We start from the raw sequence: 14,362 nt of genomic DNA on the forward strand, positions 1-14,362 counted from the left end.
ATCTCTTTTGCGGCTATGGAGATACCAGTCAGTTTTGTCTGAACTACGCTGGCATTTTTGCCCATACCCCACTTTATTCATAGGTTCAGTGATCTGGAGTATATCCCGCATCCTGAGCCTTCTTTCATTTTGGAGCCATCGGTGTATATGCAATAGGCATTTGCCACGTTTGTCTCCATATACTGTCCTGTTTCAATTTTGTAGGGTTTGTTGAAGACAAACTTTGGTTCAATTGAGTCGCAGCCTGCCTGTAGAAGTGGTAACGCATCCAACTCTTCTCGCCAGAAACGAGTTCTCAATTGTCCCATTCCTACATCAAGGTTTGCACCAGCTGAGCGCAGTCGCATCATTGTCACTAGCGCCACCTCTTTGACATATATATCTAGAGGCGTGATGCCAATGATCAACTCCATTGCAGCAGTTGGTGTTGTTTTCATGGCACCTGTTATATTTATGCAAGCCATCCGCTGAATATGGTTTAGTTTGTTAATCGCTGTTGCCTGTAGCACTTTTGGTACCCAAGCAATAGCTCCGTAAGACAGCGGGCCTAATGACAGCGGTGTAGACCCAGGCGATCACCCTGGGCGTGAGGCCCCAGGTGCGTCCGACCGTTCGTCGACACTGCTCATAGGCAATATATGCTCTTTTAGCTCTACCATCTAAGTGTGAGTTCCATGTTAACTTCTTGTCAAGGGTAATACCAAGGTACTTCACCTCGTCAGAAAAATTTAGACTGTAGTTTAGAATCCTTGGGGTATTAAGCCCGTGATTCTTCTTTTCCTGGTAAAGAGGACCATCTCAGTTTTCTTTGGATTTATAGATAGTGAGTGTTCCTTGCACCATGTTTCTATTAGTCGGAAAACAACTTGTGATCTCTCACATAGTGTGCTCTCAAACTTACCGCTTTGCAGGACAGCAATATCGTCTGCATAGGCTATTGTGTAGAAACCGTTGCTGCTGAGTTGGTCAACCAGGGTATCTAGAACTATGTTCCAGAGTAGTGGTGATAGCACCCCTCCCTGTGGACAACCCCTCGTAACCATGCCTCTAACAGAAACGTCTTCTACATTTATGCTTATTGCTCTATTAGAGAGCATACTGAATATCCATTCGCTTATGGCCAGGGGAACATTCCTGACGTTGAGCTGTTGGGTGATAGTTGGGAATGTGGTTTTATCAAACGCTCCCTCAATGTCTATGAATATACCTAGGGTGGATTCTTTATTATCCAGCGATCTTTCAATTCTTCCCACTACATGATGCAGTGCAGAATCGGTAGATCTTCCCGAAGTATATGCATGTTGAATTGGGTGAAGTGGGTTATGGACCAGAACTTCATCCCTTATGTACCTCTCGCATAGCCTTTCCATCGTTTTCAACAGAAAGGATGTTAGGCTAATTGGTCGGAAAGCCTTTGGTAGGGTGTAGTCCATCCTACCTGATTTTGGTATGAAGACCACACGTACCTCTCTCCACTTCCTAGGAATATATCTCAGAACCAAAAAGGCTCTGAATATTTCCACGAGGTGCGGCAGAAGGATATCCAGTCCCCACCGTAGTAGGGCTGGATATATGCCGTCAGGCCCTGGTGATTTGAAAGGGGTGAAGCACAATATGGCCCAGTCATAGTGAGATGCCAGTCGTTTGTTGACGGTATGATTGCTTCTTCCATCCGGTTTGGTGCTGTTGAGACACTAGAACCGGGAAAGTGTGTTTTCATCAGGACCTCAGCACTTTCGCGAAGGTTGGAAGTTTTATTCCCATCTTCCTTCGTTAGTATGCCGACATGCCGATGTGGGTCCTTTGAGAGCGCTTTTTGTAACCTGGAAGCCTGCGGGAAATCTTCGATTTCCTCACAGAAGGTTCTCCAAGCAGCTCTTTGTCTTTGTCTGCAGACTTTTTAAACTCTCTGAGATTTGATTGGTAAGAATCCCAATCCTCTTTGAGTTTGGTGCGTTTTGCTCTATTAAAAGCTGTTCTTGCTGTCTTCCTAAGGTGTTCCAATTCAGTGCACCACCAAGAGTTGGTTTTGCGACTTTCCTGGACCATCCTTATTGGACAGGATTTTTCATAAGCATAGCTTATTTTGTTTTGGATAGATACCGCATACCTTTCCAATTCTGTATTAGTTCCTGGAGTTGAAGCCCTTTCATTCCGCAGAGCATCTTCTAAGAGTCGGTTGTAGAGTTCTACATCCGTCCTCTTAGGGTCGCGCGATTTGATAAGGCTTTTTTCCAGACTAATATTATAGGTTAGCCAGCGGTGGTCGGACATAGAAATATCCTCCGATACCTGCCAGTTCTGAATTTTATTCGATATTTCAGCTGTTGCCAGCGTGATATCGATGACTGTTTGGCTACGAACATTAATAAAGGTAGGTTCGGTGCCCTTATTTAAGATATACAAATCTTTTATAGAAATATAGTTATAAAGAGACTTACCTCGAGCGTTGTTATCTCTGCTGCCCCAGAATAAATGGTGAGAGTTCGAATCGCAGCCGATAATAAGTTCTACCTTCTGACTGAGACAATGTTCTACCAGATCTTCCATTTCCCTTGTTGGTGGTAGGGTGGCTGCTTCTGAGGGTAGGTAGACTGATGCTAGTATCAACTCTCTATTTTTGCCCTTTCCCCATGGGCACTTCACTTCAACCGCAGTTACGTCTGAGGTGCAAAACTGCGCCATGGGGATGGGGGCTTTGATTTTTATGGGAACATACATTGATGTTCTCGGTTGTTGATTGCTTGGTAAGCTGAAAATTTGACCGTTTAGGCTGCTAAGACCAGTTATTTTGGTCTTGTTTATCCAAGGTTCTTGGATTAGTGCTATTGCATCCTCCGTTACATCCAGGCGGCGACATAGTGTTGCCGTTGCCACCTTTTTGTGTTGGAGGTTGCATTGAATAATAGTAACCTTATTTTTTTCGACATCCTTGCCCATGGCTTAGGTATCGTTTCGGCTCTTTTTAGGTGTCCATTTCCTCCTCGGTTGAGGAGGGGGCAGCCTCAGTTATTTCGGAACTTCCTCCGCAGAGTTCGTCAACCATCATCTGATGATCTTCTCCCTGCTGTGGGACCAGGGTTGTCTCAGTCTCAGCAACCGCAGTCGGTTGTCGCGTGTCTGAGGTTCCTGGTTCCGAGGAGGTATCCTGCACTTTGCTTGTGCTTGTTTTTAGATACAATGAGGTGAACGTGCAGCTCAGTCTCATTGCCCTTTTCCTAAGGACAACCATGTCATCGTCTCCGATTCCGAAGACAACAGGTGTCCTTTAGGATCCTTTTTTACCTCATGGTGGAAGATGCACCATCTCGCGACTGCCATGTCTGGATTTTGCGCCGCTAACCTCCGCAGCACTCTTTCTGGGTCATCAGAGGTGCTAATAGCATCCTCCGGGATCCATAGAGAGGCTTTGGTAAGTTTTGGGAGCTTATCCTGACTGACAACAGCCAGTGATGCTTCCTCCCACGGTTTGAGGTCAGATGTAGCCTTTTCCAGCCATGCAAGCGCCTCATCGTCATCACAGACTACTCTGATGATCTCACCTGAGTAAGTCCACGACTTGAACGTGGGTGCTTTTACCTGGCTGCTCGAGGGTGACAAGATTGTTCTGTCCAATTCCTCGATTAGGCTTTGTTTAATGTTTAATTAAGACTAATTCTGTGGCGTTTTGGCCGGTTTTCCCGAGGTGGTCCTTGTCCATCCTCCGCTTGAGCCGAAGCTTGAGGTGAACATTGCTGTTCATCCTTAGCTCTGGCTTCAGGCTGAGGTGAACGTTTTGGTCCAGCCTCCGGTTTGGCCGAGATTAGAGGTGAACATTGCTGTCCATCCTTATCTGCGGCTTCAGACTGAGGTGAACGTTTTGGTCCAACCTCGGAATTTGGTTTTGGTTTTTTGTTTTTCGTATTCATGTTGTTCCCACGAGTAGCTAGGGAAAGCTTGGTCGCCCCTGGCAGAGCCCCGCATTACCAGGGGAAGGCTTTATACAGTGGGGTTTGCCTGGTTCCCCAGGGGGATCGTTCACGACCACATAAAACCCTGTGGCCATACAGCCATCGGCACGATTACTTCACACCTTAGCTTGGGTAGGCTGCTTCTTGGTCGCTGAAACAGTTCTTCCCTTCCTAGTCTCTCGAATACCTGGGAAAGATTCCCAGATACCCCAGAGGGCTATGTGGTGACAGGAACTGTTCTAGCGTGGTCGTTTCACACCTTTCTATACTTCCCATTCACTAGGCCTAGCCCGTTTATAGGAGGTACCTTCATTCAACAGAGAGCTCCTTATTAGGGAGATCCCATTCATTCACACACACATACTTGTTCCACTTCCTACGCCAGACTACAGCCCTGTCTGAACAGTCAGCTTAAGCCTCCGAACCAACGTCAAGGTCCTGCAGCCCCTATCGGAGGAAAATGTCAACTATTTGTCAAAGTATTATCTTCTTCTTCTTTTGGCATCATAACCCTGGATGGGTCTTTGCCTGTCTGGCTATGTCCTTCCATTCAGATCTCTCTTGTGCCCTTCTTCTCCATTGTCTTATGTTCATTGTTTTCAGTCATCCAACCATCTCGTTCTGGGCCTTCCTTTTTTTCGCCTTCCTATGGGCTTCCATTGTAACATTTTCTTTGTTGTTTTTGCATCGTTTTGTCTCTGCACATGTCCCAGCCATGACAGTCTTTGACTTTTCACAAATCTTACAATGTCATAACCTTCATTTAACTCATTAACCTCGTCGTTTCTCCTGATTCTCCATGTGCCATCTTCCTCTTGTACCGGGCCATATACTTTACTCAGTATTTTTCTCTCGAATGTCCTGAGTTGGGCTTCGTCTTTTTTCGTCATTACCCAAGTTTCACATCCATAGGTTACTACGGGTCTAATCAGTGTTCTGTAGATAGTCATTTTGGTTCTTTTGTCTAATAATTTCGATGTCATCAATCTTTTATTAGCATAGTATGTACGATTCCCGCTGGAAATACGTGCATTAATTTCGCTACTTACGAAGTTCTTCTGATTGATTTCTGTGCCGAGATATGTAAAGGCATCCACTCGTTCGATAGTATAGTTGTCTATTGTGATATTATTTTCATTGTCAGTTATTCTTTTGACTGTCATATACTTCGTTTTTGCTTCGTTTATTTTGAGACCTCTTTTTCTTGCTTCAGGATCAATTTGTTTGAACACTTCCACTTGTCGTGGCTTATTCCTACTAATGATGGCTACATCGTCTGCATATGCAGTAATTTGTACTGACTTGGTGTTTATATGGCCGGTTATATTGGTTTTTCTGATGACTGCCTCAAGAACTAGGTTGAATAGCATGGTTGATAGGGCATCTCCCTGTCTTACTCCCATGTTGATGTTAAACAGGGGAGTCAGTTCTCCATCTACTCTGACTGCGGCTTTTGAACCCTGCAACGTCATTTTTATAAGGCTGATGTATTTCTTAGGTATACCTAGATTACAAAGGTCTTCCAGCATTCTGTCTCTTTTCACAGTATCAAAAGCTTGTTTAAAGTCTATATACATATTATATAGGTCTATGTCGTATTCATAAGCTTTTTCTTGTATCGTTCTTAGTATGAATATGTTATCTGTAGTGGCTCTATTTGGTCTGAATCCATTTTGATAATCACCAATTATATTTTCGGAGTATTCTAATAATCTATTGTAGATTATACCAGAAAGAATTTTGTATATTACATTTAGCAATGTAATTGGCCTATAATTCTGGCATTCTCTCTTATCTCCTTTTTTATATATTGGCTGTATGAGGCCAACTGTCCATTCCTCTGGCATTTGCTCCTTCGTCCATATTAATGTTATTAGGTAATGGATTCTTTCCCAGAGTTCGGATCCTCCATGCTTTAATAATTCTGCCGAAATTCCGTCCATTCCTGGTGCTTTATTGTTTTTTAGTTTATTTAATATCTGAACTTCTTCTTCATAACTCGGATTTTCGATGTGCAGCTCCGCCGTATAATATATTGTCTCGTTCTGCTCATTTTCGTTGTCTGCATTTAGATTTTCTTCGAAATATTGTTTCCATCTCAATAAAATTTTTTGCTTCTCTGTTAGTAGTTCTCCGTCCTTGTCTTTGCATATCGTTAGTTATGGTCTAAATGACTGTGTGCTTTCTTTTATGCATTTATAGAATTTTCTGGTTTCGCGTCTGTTGTTATGCTTTACGATTTCTTGTACTTGTTTTTTCATAGCCTCTCTTTTCTTTCTTCTGCATATTCTAGTCTCTTGTATTCTTTTTTCGTTATAAATCTCACTGCTATTTCTTGTGTTTCTTTGAAGTTGGTTAAGCCTAGCTTGCCTTTTTTCCTCTACTGCAGTTCTGCATTCATCATCATACCATTCCGCATTTCTTTGACTTTTGGCTTTTCCGACAGTTTCCTCTGCTGACTCCGTTATAATTGTTTTTAATTGTCTCCATTCCTCCTCTGCAGTATCTTCCTTAGTTCGGTTGAGTTTTATTTGGAGAGCATTTCTGTAATCTTGTCTCTTTGTTGCGCTTTTGAATCCTTCGACATTCCATTTTTTGATTTGAATATTAACTTAAATATTAGTCAAAGTATTATATTAACAGTAAATACACTTAGTTTTAAGATTACTGCAACACACTAAAATACATAAGAAAACATTTTAATACAAAATTATGTATTCTAAATTTTAAACTTACCACTTTTAGAGCATTAATCTAAAAACGTCCCGCCATTATTTCTTGTTTAAAAGAATGTATCTTATATGAAAGCTTATCAGCTTTCTACAAGACTATTTAGTTGTTTTGACAGAGCACAATCACAATACACAACAATAATTAGTTTTTAAAGCTATTAATCTAAATTTAATATACAATTTATTATTATATAATATATTATGATCAAATTGTGTAAGAAATCAAAACATAAACAAAATTCTGACTCTAAAAAAGCGGCAACCCTTTAAAACAATTTTGCCACACGCAGAACTGTCGGTGACGTCACTTATATTTAAAATTTCCAGTACGTCAACCTTAGAATTAAAATTTTCTTAACACAGCTAATAATACGAAACCTATATGGAACTGCTCGATATTTCATAGGCGTCATCATGGTATAATAATCAGAAAAATGTAATCATCATTATATTGGGAATTTTAGAATTATATTGATTAAATAATCAAAAACATTTGTTATTATTAATAATATAAATTTTATGAAATAACTTTTTAAGTCTAAAATTCCACAAAATAATAATTTTAATTAAATATATTAGACAATTCGCGATTGAAAATAAAGTATCTGACCTCTGGCGAAATAAATTTAAACTACTAAAAGTGGTATAAACAAACCAGACAGCTGTTGATTTGAATATAATTATTAAATTTGTTTAGTAAATTTCAGCATTATGACTACGTGACAGTATATTGCCAAGGAATATTCTTTATAAAGCAATATACTGTGACTACGTTAAAGTATTTTAAATAAAATCGATATTGTTCTGTCCCTCAATGCAATTCAAGATCGTCAAAAGATATTTCACTATTTCTCTTTCCTAAACTGGAAAGCTTGAGGAAAAAGAGGAAATCAATAAAAAGAAAATACCACTATCATTAAGCCAATAACATACTGAGAATACATAATTTATTTTCTTGAATAACAGAAATACAAATACTTACTAAGTTGGGATAGTATCATAAGGTTTTTTTCCTCATGATTTATTATGGAATCTTTTAAAGATAAATCATGTGCTATGATCTTTTTTCACAGGTGACTCTCCAAGTTAAGGTTGATTTCATGTAATCAAATGAACTATCTTACAATAAAATCAAGTTCAAGTTATTTATTTATGTTAATATACAATAAAGTACTTACATATGTCAAAAAATAGTATAAAATAAAAATTAACATATTAAAAACATTAGGCATAATATAAAATAATGCATATATTAGTAAGACAAACATTACACAGAACATTATTATACTCTGGGTTCCCAGGAATACACAAAATAAGATTCTGTATTCATCAATACACAAGCCAGTTCCAAACATTAAAGTTAAAATTTAAGAATTCATCACTTGAAAACTGCTTCCCCTTCAACCAATGATCTCTTTGCTTCACCACAGTACTCAAAGATATCATTAGGCTAATTTCCATTTTTAAATGATAAAAATAACTCGTATTAAACCAAACTAAACATGCAAAAGCAATGGTAAACATTAGACTGTTATGTTTGTTTATACCATTTATATCGGCCATGACACTGCAATCGACCTGCCCTCTACATTCAGTTTCAATCGCGAATTGTACGCAACTGATAAGGAAATACTTCAAATTTTTTGACAGTTCAGCGTGTGGCAAAATTGTTTAAAGTGTTGCCGCTTTTTTAGAGTAAGAATTTTGTTTATGTTTTGATTTCTTACACAATTTGATCATAATATATATTAATAAATTGTATTTATAAATACATATTAAATTTAGATTAATAGCTTTAAAAACTAATTATTGTTGTGTATTGTGATTGTGCTATGCCAAAACAACTAAATAGTCTGTAGAAAGCTGATAAGCTTTCATATAAGATAGATTCTTTTAAACAAGAACTAATGGCATGACGTTTTTACTATTAGTGCTCTAAATAGAGGTAAGTTTAAAATTTAGAATATATAATTTTGTATTAAAATGTTTTCTTATGTATTTTAGTGTTTAGCAGTATTCTTAAAACTAAGTGTATTTACTGTTATATAATAGTTTGACAAATAGTTGACATTTTAAAAAACTACTATGATGTTTTGGCAACGCTGTGGGGTTCTGACATCGTAAATCTTGAATGACGTGCACGCATTTTTATATGAAAAATACTATACTGCATTTATAAACTTTCGGTTGGCGTTGGCGTTAAAGACCATTTCTAATCTTACATTTTTGATTTGGTATTATCTTAGAGTAGGGAATTCTACTCGTCAAGTAGAATGACGAGTAGAATTGACGAGTAGAATTCCCTACTCTAAGGGTATTAATAATTTTTGCTTAAAAATTATTACAATGGAAAATGAAAATGCTCGGCCTTTGTTAGGTGCAGTGGCACTTATACACGATACTTTGTATTCGAGCAGCACTGAGCCTTCGAAATAAAAGACAACGTCAATACAAACGGAGGCCCATTAACCAGAACAGAAAGACAAGAGGTAATTTTAATTATTATACGAATATAAAAAACTGGGATACATAGCAGTTTTTGAAATATACCAGGATGCAGGTTCCAGTATTTGAAAAATTACTGCAAATGGTAAAACCAAAAATAAATGTAAATTATCGCTCTGATGGAATTTCTAATATATCGGGAATATAAATTAAATTATCTAAACTATTTCACTTTATAAACACGTGGAAATACAAACATAAACAAATAATTTAGTTTGATTTGTTTGACAAACCTTGTCACTTTTTCGGTACCTATCGCTATTGGCTGCGATGACAAAGATACGGTTTTTTTTATGTTCTGTGATCGTCACTACAACCACAGAAGGGTTTGTGTATTCTGTGCTACAACGGCCAACGGCAAAAGATAAAAGTGAGTTTTTGTAACTGCCTAACGTAACATATCTCCCTATACCTAAAGAACTAGAGAGATATCGCAACGTCAAACGTTAATACCGTATTGAGACGTAAATAACGGATAACGGTCTGTTGAAACACAGGTATCAAGAGAGTTATCGCGCAAATTGTTCTGGGGGGTACGATAAGACTTAACGTTATTATGACAACCGACGTTTGGCATTAACTGTAACCTAGAAATTAATGTTAGTCATAGCCATACTCGAATATAACTACTTGTACTTAACTGTTTTTTTTTATTGAATAATGGATTTGGAAATTGATGCAGCAATAATAGCTGGTGCTGATGATAACGAAATTGAAGACTTAATTCTTGTTAATTTGCTACAAGGAGAAGATATTGAGCAGGTAGACGTGCACTTTAATTTTAATGATTTAACCAATAGTCAATGTAAAGATTTCTTTCGGTTTAGCTCCGATAACATTAGATTATTGGTTAATTTGTTAAGAATTCCAAATGAAATTCGAACTGCCAATAGGAATAAAGTAGCAGGTAAACAAAGTATACCAAATGTAGTTGTATCAAATGATTTAAAGTTTATTATTTTTAGGTTTAACTGCTCTCTGTATCCTTTTAAGAAGGTTAATTTACCCTAATCGTCTAAAGGATATACAAATTTTATTTGGTCTATCCCCGCAGTCTTTATCCCATATAATAAATTACATGATAGATTTTATTATAAACACTTGGGGCCACCTTTTAAATGATTTAGGAAACCATACTTGGCTTAATATTGAAAAAATGGAGTATTATTCCCAGGTAATGTTATTACACAATTATAAATTTATTCCATAATTTTGGTAACTTAAAGATAGTGTCTTAACTTGTTTTGTCAAAAATGTGATGTTTATTGACGTTTTAATTTCCAATCCGGAAATCATTCTCCACATACAAACATTAGTAAATTGTAAGTTCAATTTAAAAGTGTGATGTGTATTAGTGTTAAATATAAGTATTTGTTTATTATTTGAATACTGTATTTTAGGCAGTAAGAAATAATGGTGGAGGTTTACCAAACTGTTGGGGATTTATCGATGGTACTATTCGACCAATATGCCGCCCATCAGTAGACCAACAGAATTATTATTCTGGACATAAACGACTGCATTGTGTTAAATATCAATCCATTATATGTCCAGATGGAATAATAGTGAGTCTGCTAGGAGCATACCCTGGCCGACGCCATGATGCAGGTATATTTCGGGAAAGTGGAATATACAATCAATTACAAGCAGCAGCAGTTTATGGAAACCAACGGTTTGTTATATTTGGTGATCAGGCCTATGGTATTAGGGAGCTTCTTATGTGCCCTTATGGAGCTAGACCAAATCTACTACCCCATGAACAGCAATTTAATGCATCAATGAAAGTATTAAGAACATCTGTCGAGTGGGGTTTTCAAAAAGTAGCTGCATTATTTGCATTTGTGGACTACAAAAAAAATTTAAAACTTTTGCTACAAGATGTAGAAAGTATATATAAGGTAGCAGTTCTATTTACAAATATTCATACTTGTTTGTATGGCAGTGAAACGGGAGATTTTTTTAATACAGTGTCACCCACTGTAGAAGAATATTTAGGAATTTAAGAAAAAATAAACATAACAAAAATTGAATTAGTTTTATTTCTAGTAAAATTTACCTATTTAAATATTTCAACCTTAATAAACAATGAAATGGTAGAAAAAAATTAAAAACAGATATTAACAAAATAAATAATTTACATAATCCAAATAATGTAAATACATTATAATGTAAAAAAACAGCACTTTCAGAAAAAATACATAAAATTAAATATACAATATACCAGAATTGTCATGACAAAACATTTATTTACAGATTTACCATTTTTACAAGTATGTAACAAAAATTGAATTAGTTATTTAAATATTTCAACTTCAATAAACAATGAAATGCTAGAAAAAAATTAAAAACCACATATTAACAAAATAAATAATTTACATAATCCAAATAATGTAAATACACTACAATATAAAAAATAGCATTTTCAGAAAAAACTACATAAAAGTAAATTTACAATGTATTTGATGAAAACTGATTACAATTTCTGAGAATAAATCCCAACATATTTAAAGCTCTAGTTGAAGTTTCATTAATATGATATTTAATTAATATTAATATGATAAATTTAGAATTGAAGTTTATACAATAACAATAATTTACTTGTTTTAATTTATTAATAATAATTCCCTTGATCTATCAGAAGTAATTTTTTACATTTAAGTAAAGTGATGATGCCGTTTACAAAACGGCATCATCACTAGGAGGAGACTTGTTTACATTCATTTCTTAAATGGGAAAATATTAAGTAATCATCACTTATACTAAATAATTTATTCTACTTATATATTTTCCTTTTTAAATACATTAGTTAATTGCCTTAATCTACCATTAAATCTGTTTTAAAAACTCTTTTAATTGTGATTGTAGTGATTGAATTAATTCCCTCTGGGCTGAGATTGTCTCTCGCAGGCTATTGCGGTCAGAAACTTCCAATTCAAATCTGGCTTTTTCAATTTGTAGCTGTTGTTCTGTTTTTTTTTCTTCTAATGTTATTTGCCGCTCTTGAACTTCAACCTTCCTTTTTTCTAACTGCAATTTATTTTCCTCTAATTGCAGCTCCCGTACTCTAATGTTGTGCTCTCTCTCACTTCTTTCTTGAATGAAAGTTAAGCCACTTCTACGAAGACCTGCACTTTGATTTTTTCGTTTACGGATTGGCCCTGAATAAAATAAATAAATTTCTTTAAAACAAAATATAGCCTAAACAATTATATTACATTTTGTGTTAATTATAATACAGTTATGTCGTAGTTTTTATTGGAACAATTAGAAAACATTCACAGAGGAAGTATTAAACTGTCAGAATAATATTTATTATAAGTTAGAATTAACCTGCTATTTGTTTCCTGCTGCTGGGACCTTCTTCAGCAGTTCCATCATTGAGTGTTTTGATGGGTCCCTCATTAACAGTTCCTTCATCTGGTGTTTGCCCATATACCACTTCAGGAGTTTCTCGAGAAGTTGATGCAACTAAAATAACAGTAATACATACAAAATAAAATTCTGTGTACAAAGGAGTATTTTGAAAAAAAAAAATGTTATGATTAATAGTAACCAATCACATTTACCATGATTTTATGAATTCCATATTTTTTTAATAAAAGTAAGTATGGAAGTATCAACATTACCACAAGTGTAGTCATGATCACTGATGACATTTTCTTCATTATCAATAGACATGTCTAACTCATCTTTGGCATAATATTTTGCTGCAAGGTCCCTTAGAGCAACACCGATTTCTGAGGATTGTTGCTCCTGTTTTGTTTTGTTTCTTTTTAATTTAGTTGGAGTAATTTTTCTGCTTCTAGCAATGTCCCAAATCTCTTGAAGTAGATTATCTCTTTCCGAAAAAATCTCTTCAACTCCTGATCTGAAAATGTTTACGTAGGAATGAAGACAAATTAGATTTGTTTTATGTGAAAATATTTACCTGACTCTATTTACAGCATCCTTCTTTTTCCAAATTTCCATTAAATGTTTTAAATGGTCTCTTAGCGTTCTGACTGAGAATTCTTTCTTTGTTAGTACAGTCATATTTTCTCTCAGTGCCTCCCATTGTTCTGGTTGTTGCAAAACATTCTGACTTACTACTTGCCTCAATAAAGCCAGATCATCGTCGGAGTTAAACCTGATTCTTTTGTTCATCTTCTGTAAAAACGTAAATATTTTATTATTATCTCTAAATAGGTAACAAATTACCTAACCCATTTAAAATAATGCACAAACTAATAGTGTGTTTTACTTTTACTTACCAGATATTTAAAAAAGAAACGTTAGAAAATAATATAAAATATCTTAATAACGTATATATAATAATTAATAACTTATAAATAACTAATATCCTAAGCACAAAAAGTATAAAACTTGTCTAAACAAAATAAAAACACACGTGTTTCTCAAAACAAACCAAACAACATAGATAAGGTTAGATTGCTAAACAAGATAATCCACAGTCACAGTTTTTAGTTTCTAAATTTGTATTCTATCAAATATTTTTATGTTTTATGCGAAATGTCAAATTATCGTTTAACGTAGTTACCACCCCTTATTTCGACCCAAATAGCGGAAGCCCTTATCCGTTATTAACGTAACATTCACTATGCGCTTGCGTACATGTCAAAATAGCGTATTCCGCTATTAGCGTGCGATAAAAATGCACTTGCGATATCTCTCTACTAACGTATCGAATATGATGAACGTTAAATTGAGAGTTAAAGTTCTGCACGTAACGTAACGATGGTGTTGCCCTCATCGAATTAGTAATAAACTAATAAGGTGTCAGTGCCAGTCTTGTCCTTGTCACTTAACCCTATTTTTGATTTTCAAAATAAATGATGTGCGCAATATTAAATGTTGGTGCCTTTATTGATGAAGAAGACCAGGACATAGAAAATGTGCTTCTTCACCATATCTTGCACGACTATACGGCCGCTTTAATTTAAATGCCATGTCTGATATACAATGTAAAAATCTATTTCGCTTTTGGATTAAATTAAAAAAAAAATCAAAACAAATATACTTAACCACAAATGTGAAAAACCACGTGCCACGTGTGCTGATGAAATGTGAATGTTGAAATTTCGGTAATCGGGTAAGAATCCCTTGTGCATTCGGTTACTTTTGGCTCGATAGGGATGCGTATGAACGTAACGTACTAGCCCGTTACGTTAGGTAATA

General features: G+C 35.7%; 1 protein-coding gene across 1 annotated transcript; it reads right to left on the bottom strand.

Moving 5' to 3' along the window:
• Positions 1-11,215: 11,215 nt before the first annotated feature.
• Positions 11,216-13,846, bottom strand: LOC140439777 (uncharacterized). Its single transcript, XM_072529916.1, has 5 exons — positions 13,438-13,846; positions 13,116-13,333; positions 12,814-13,055; positions 12,518-12,655; positions 11,216-12,345 (listed from the first exon to the last, which is right to left on the bottom strand). Exons 2-5 carry the CDS (start codon positions 13,328-13,330, stop codon positions 12,014-12,016), a joined length of 927 nt encoding a protein of 308 aa, XP_072386017.1. The 5' UTR covers positions 13,331-13,333; positions 13,438-13,846; the 3' UTR covers positions 11,216-12,013.
• Positions 13,847-14,362: the final 516 nt, after the last annotated feature.

Source organism: Diabrotica undecimpunctata, chromosome 4 (genome assembly GCF_040954645.1).
Source record: "Diabrotica undecimpunctata isolate CICGRU chromosome 4, icDiaUnde3, whole genome shotgun sequence".
Classification (NCBI taxonomy): domain Eukaryota; kingdom Metazoa; phylum Arthropoda; class Insecta; order Coleoptera; family Chrysomelidae; genus Diabrotica; species Diabrotica undecimpunctata.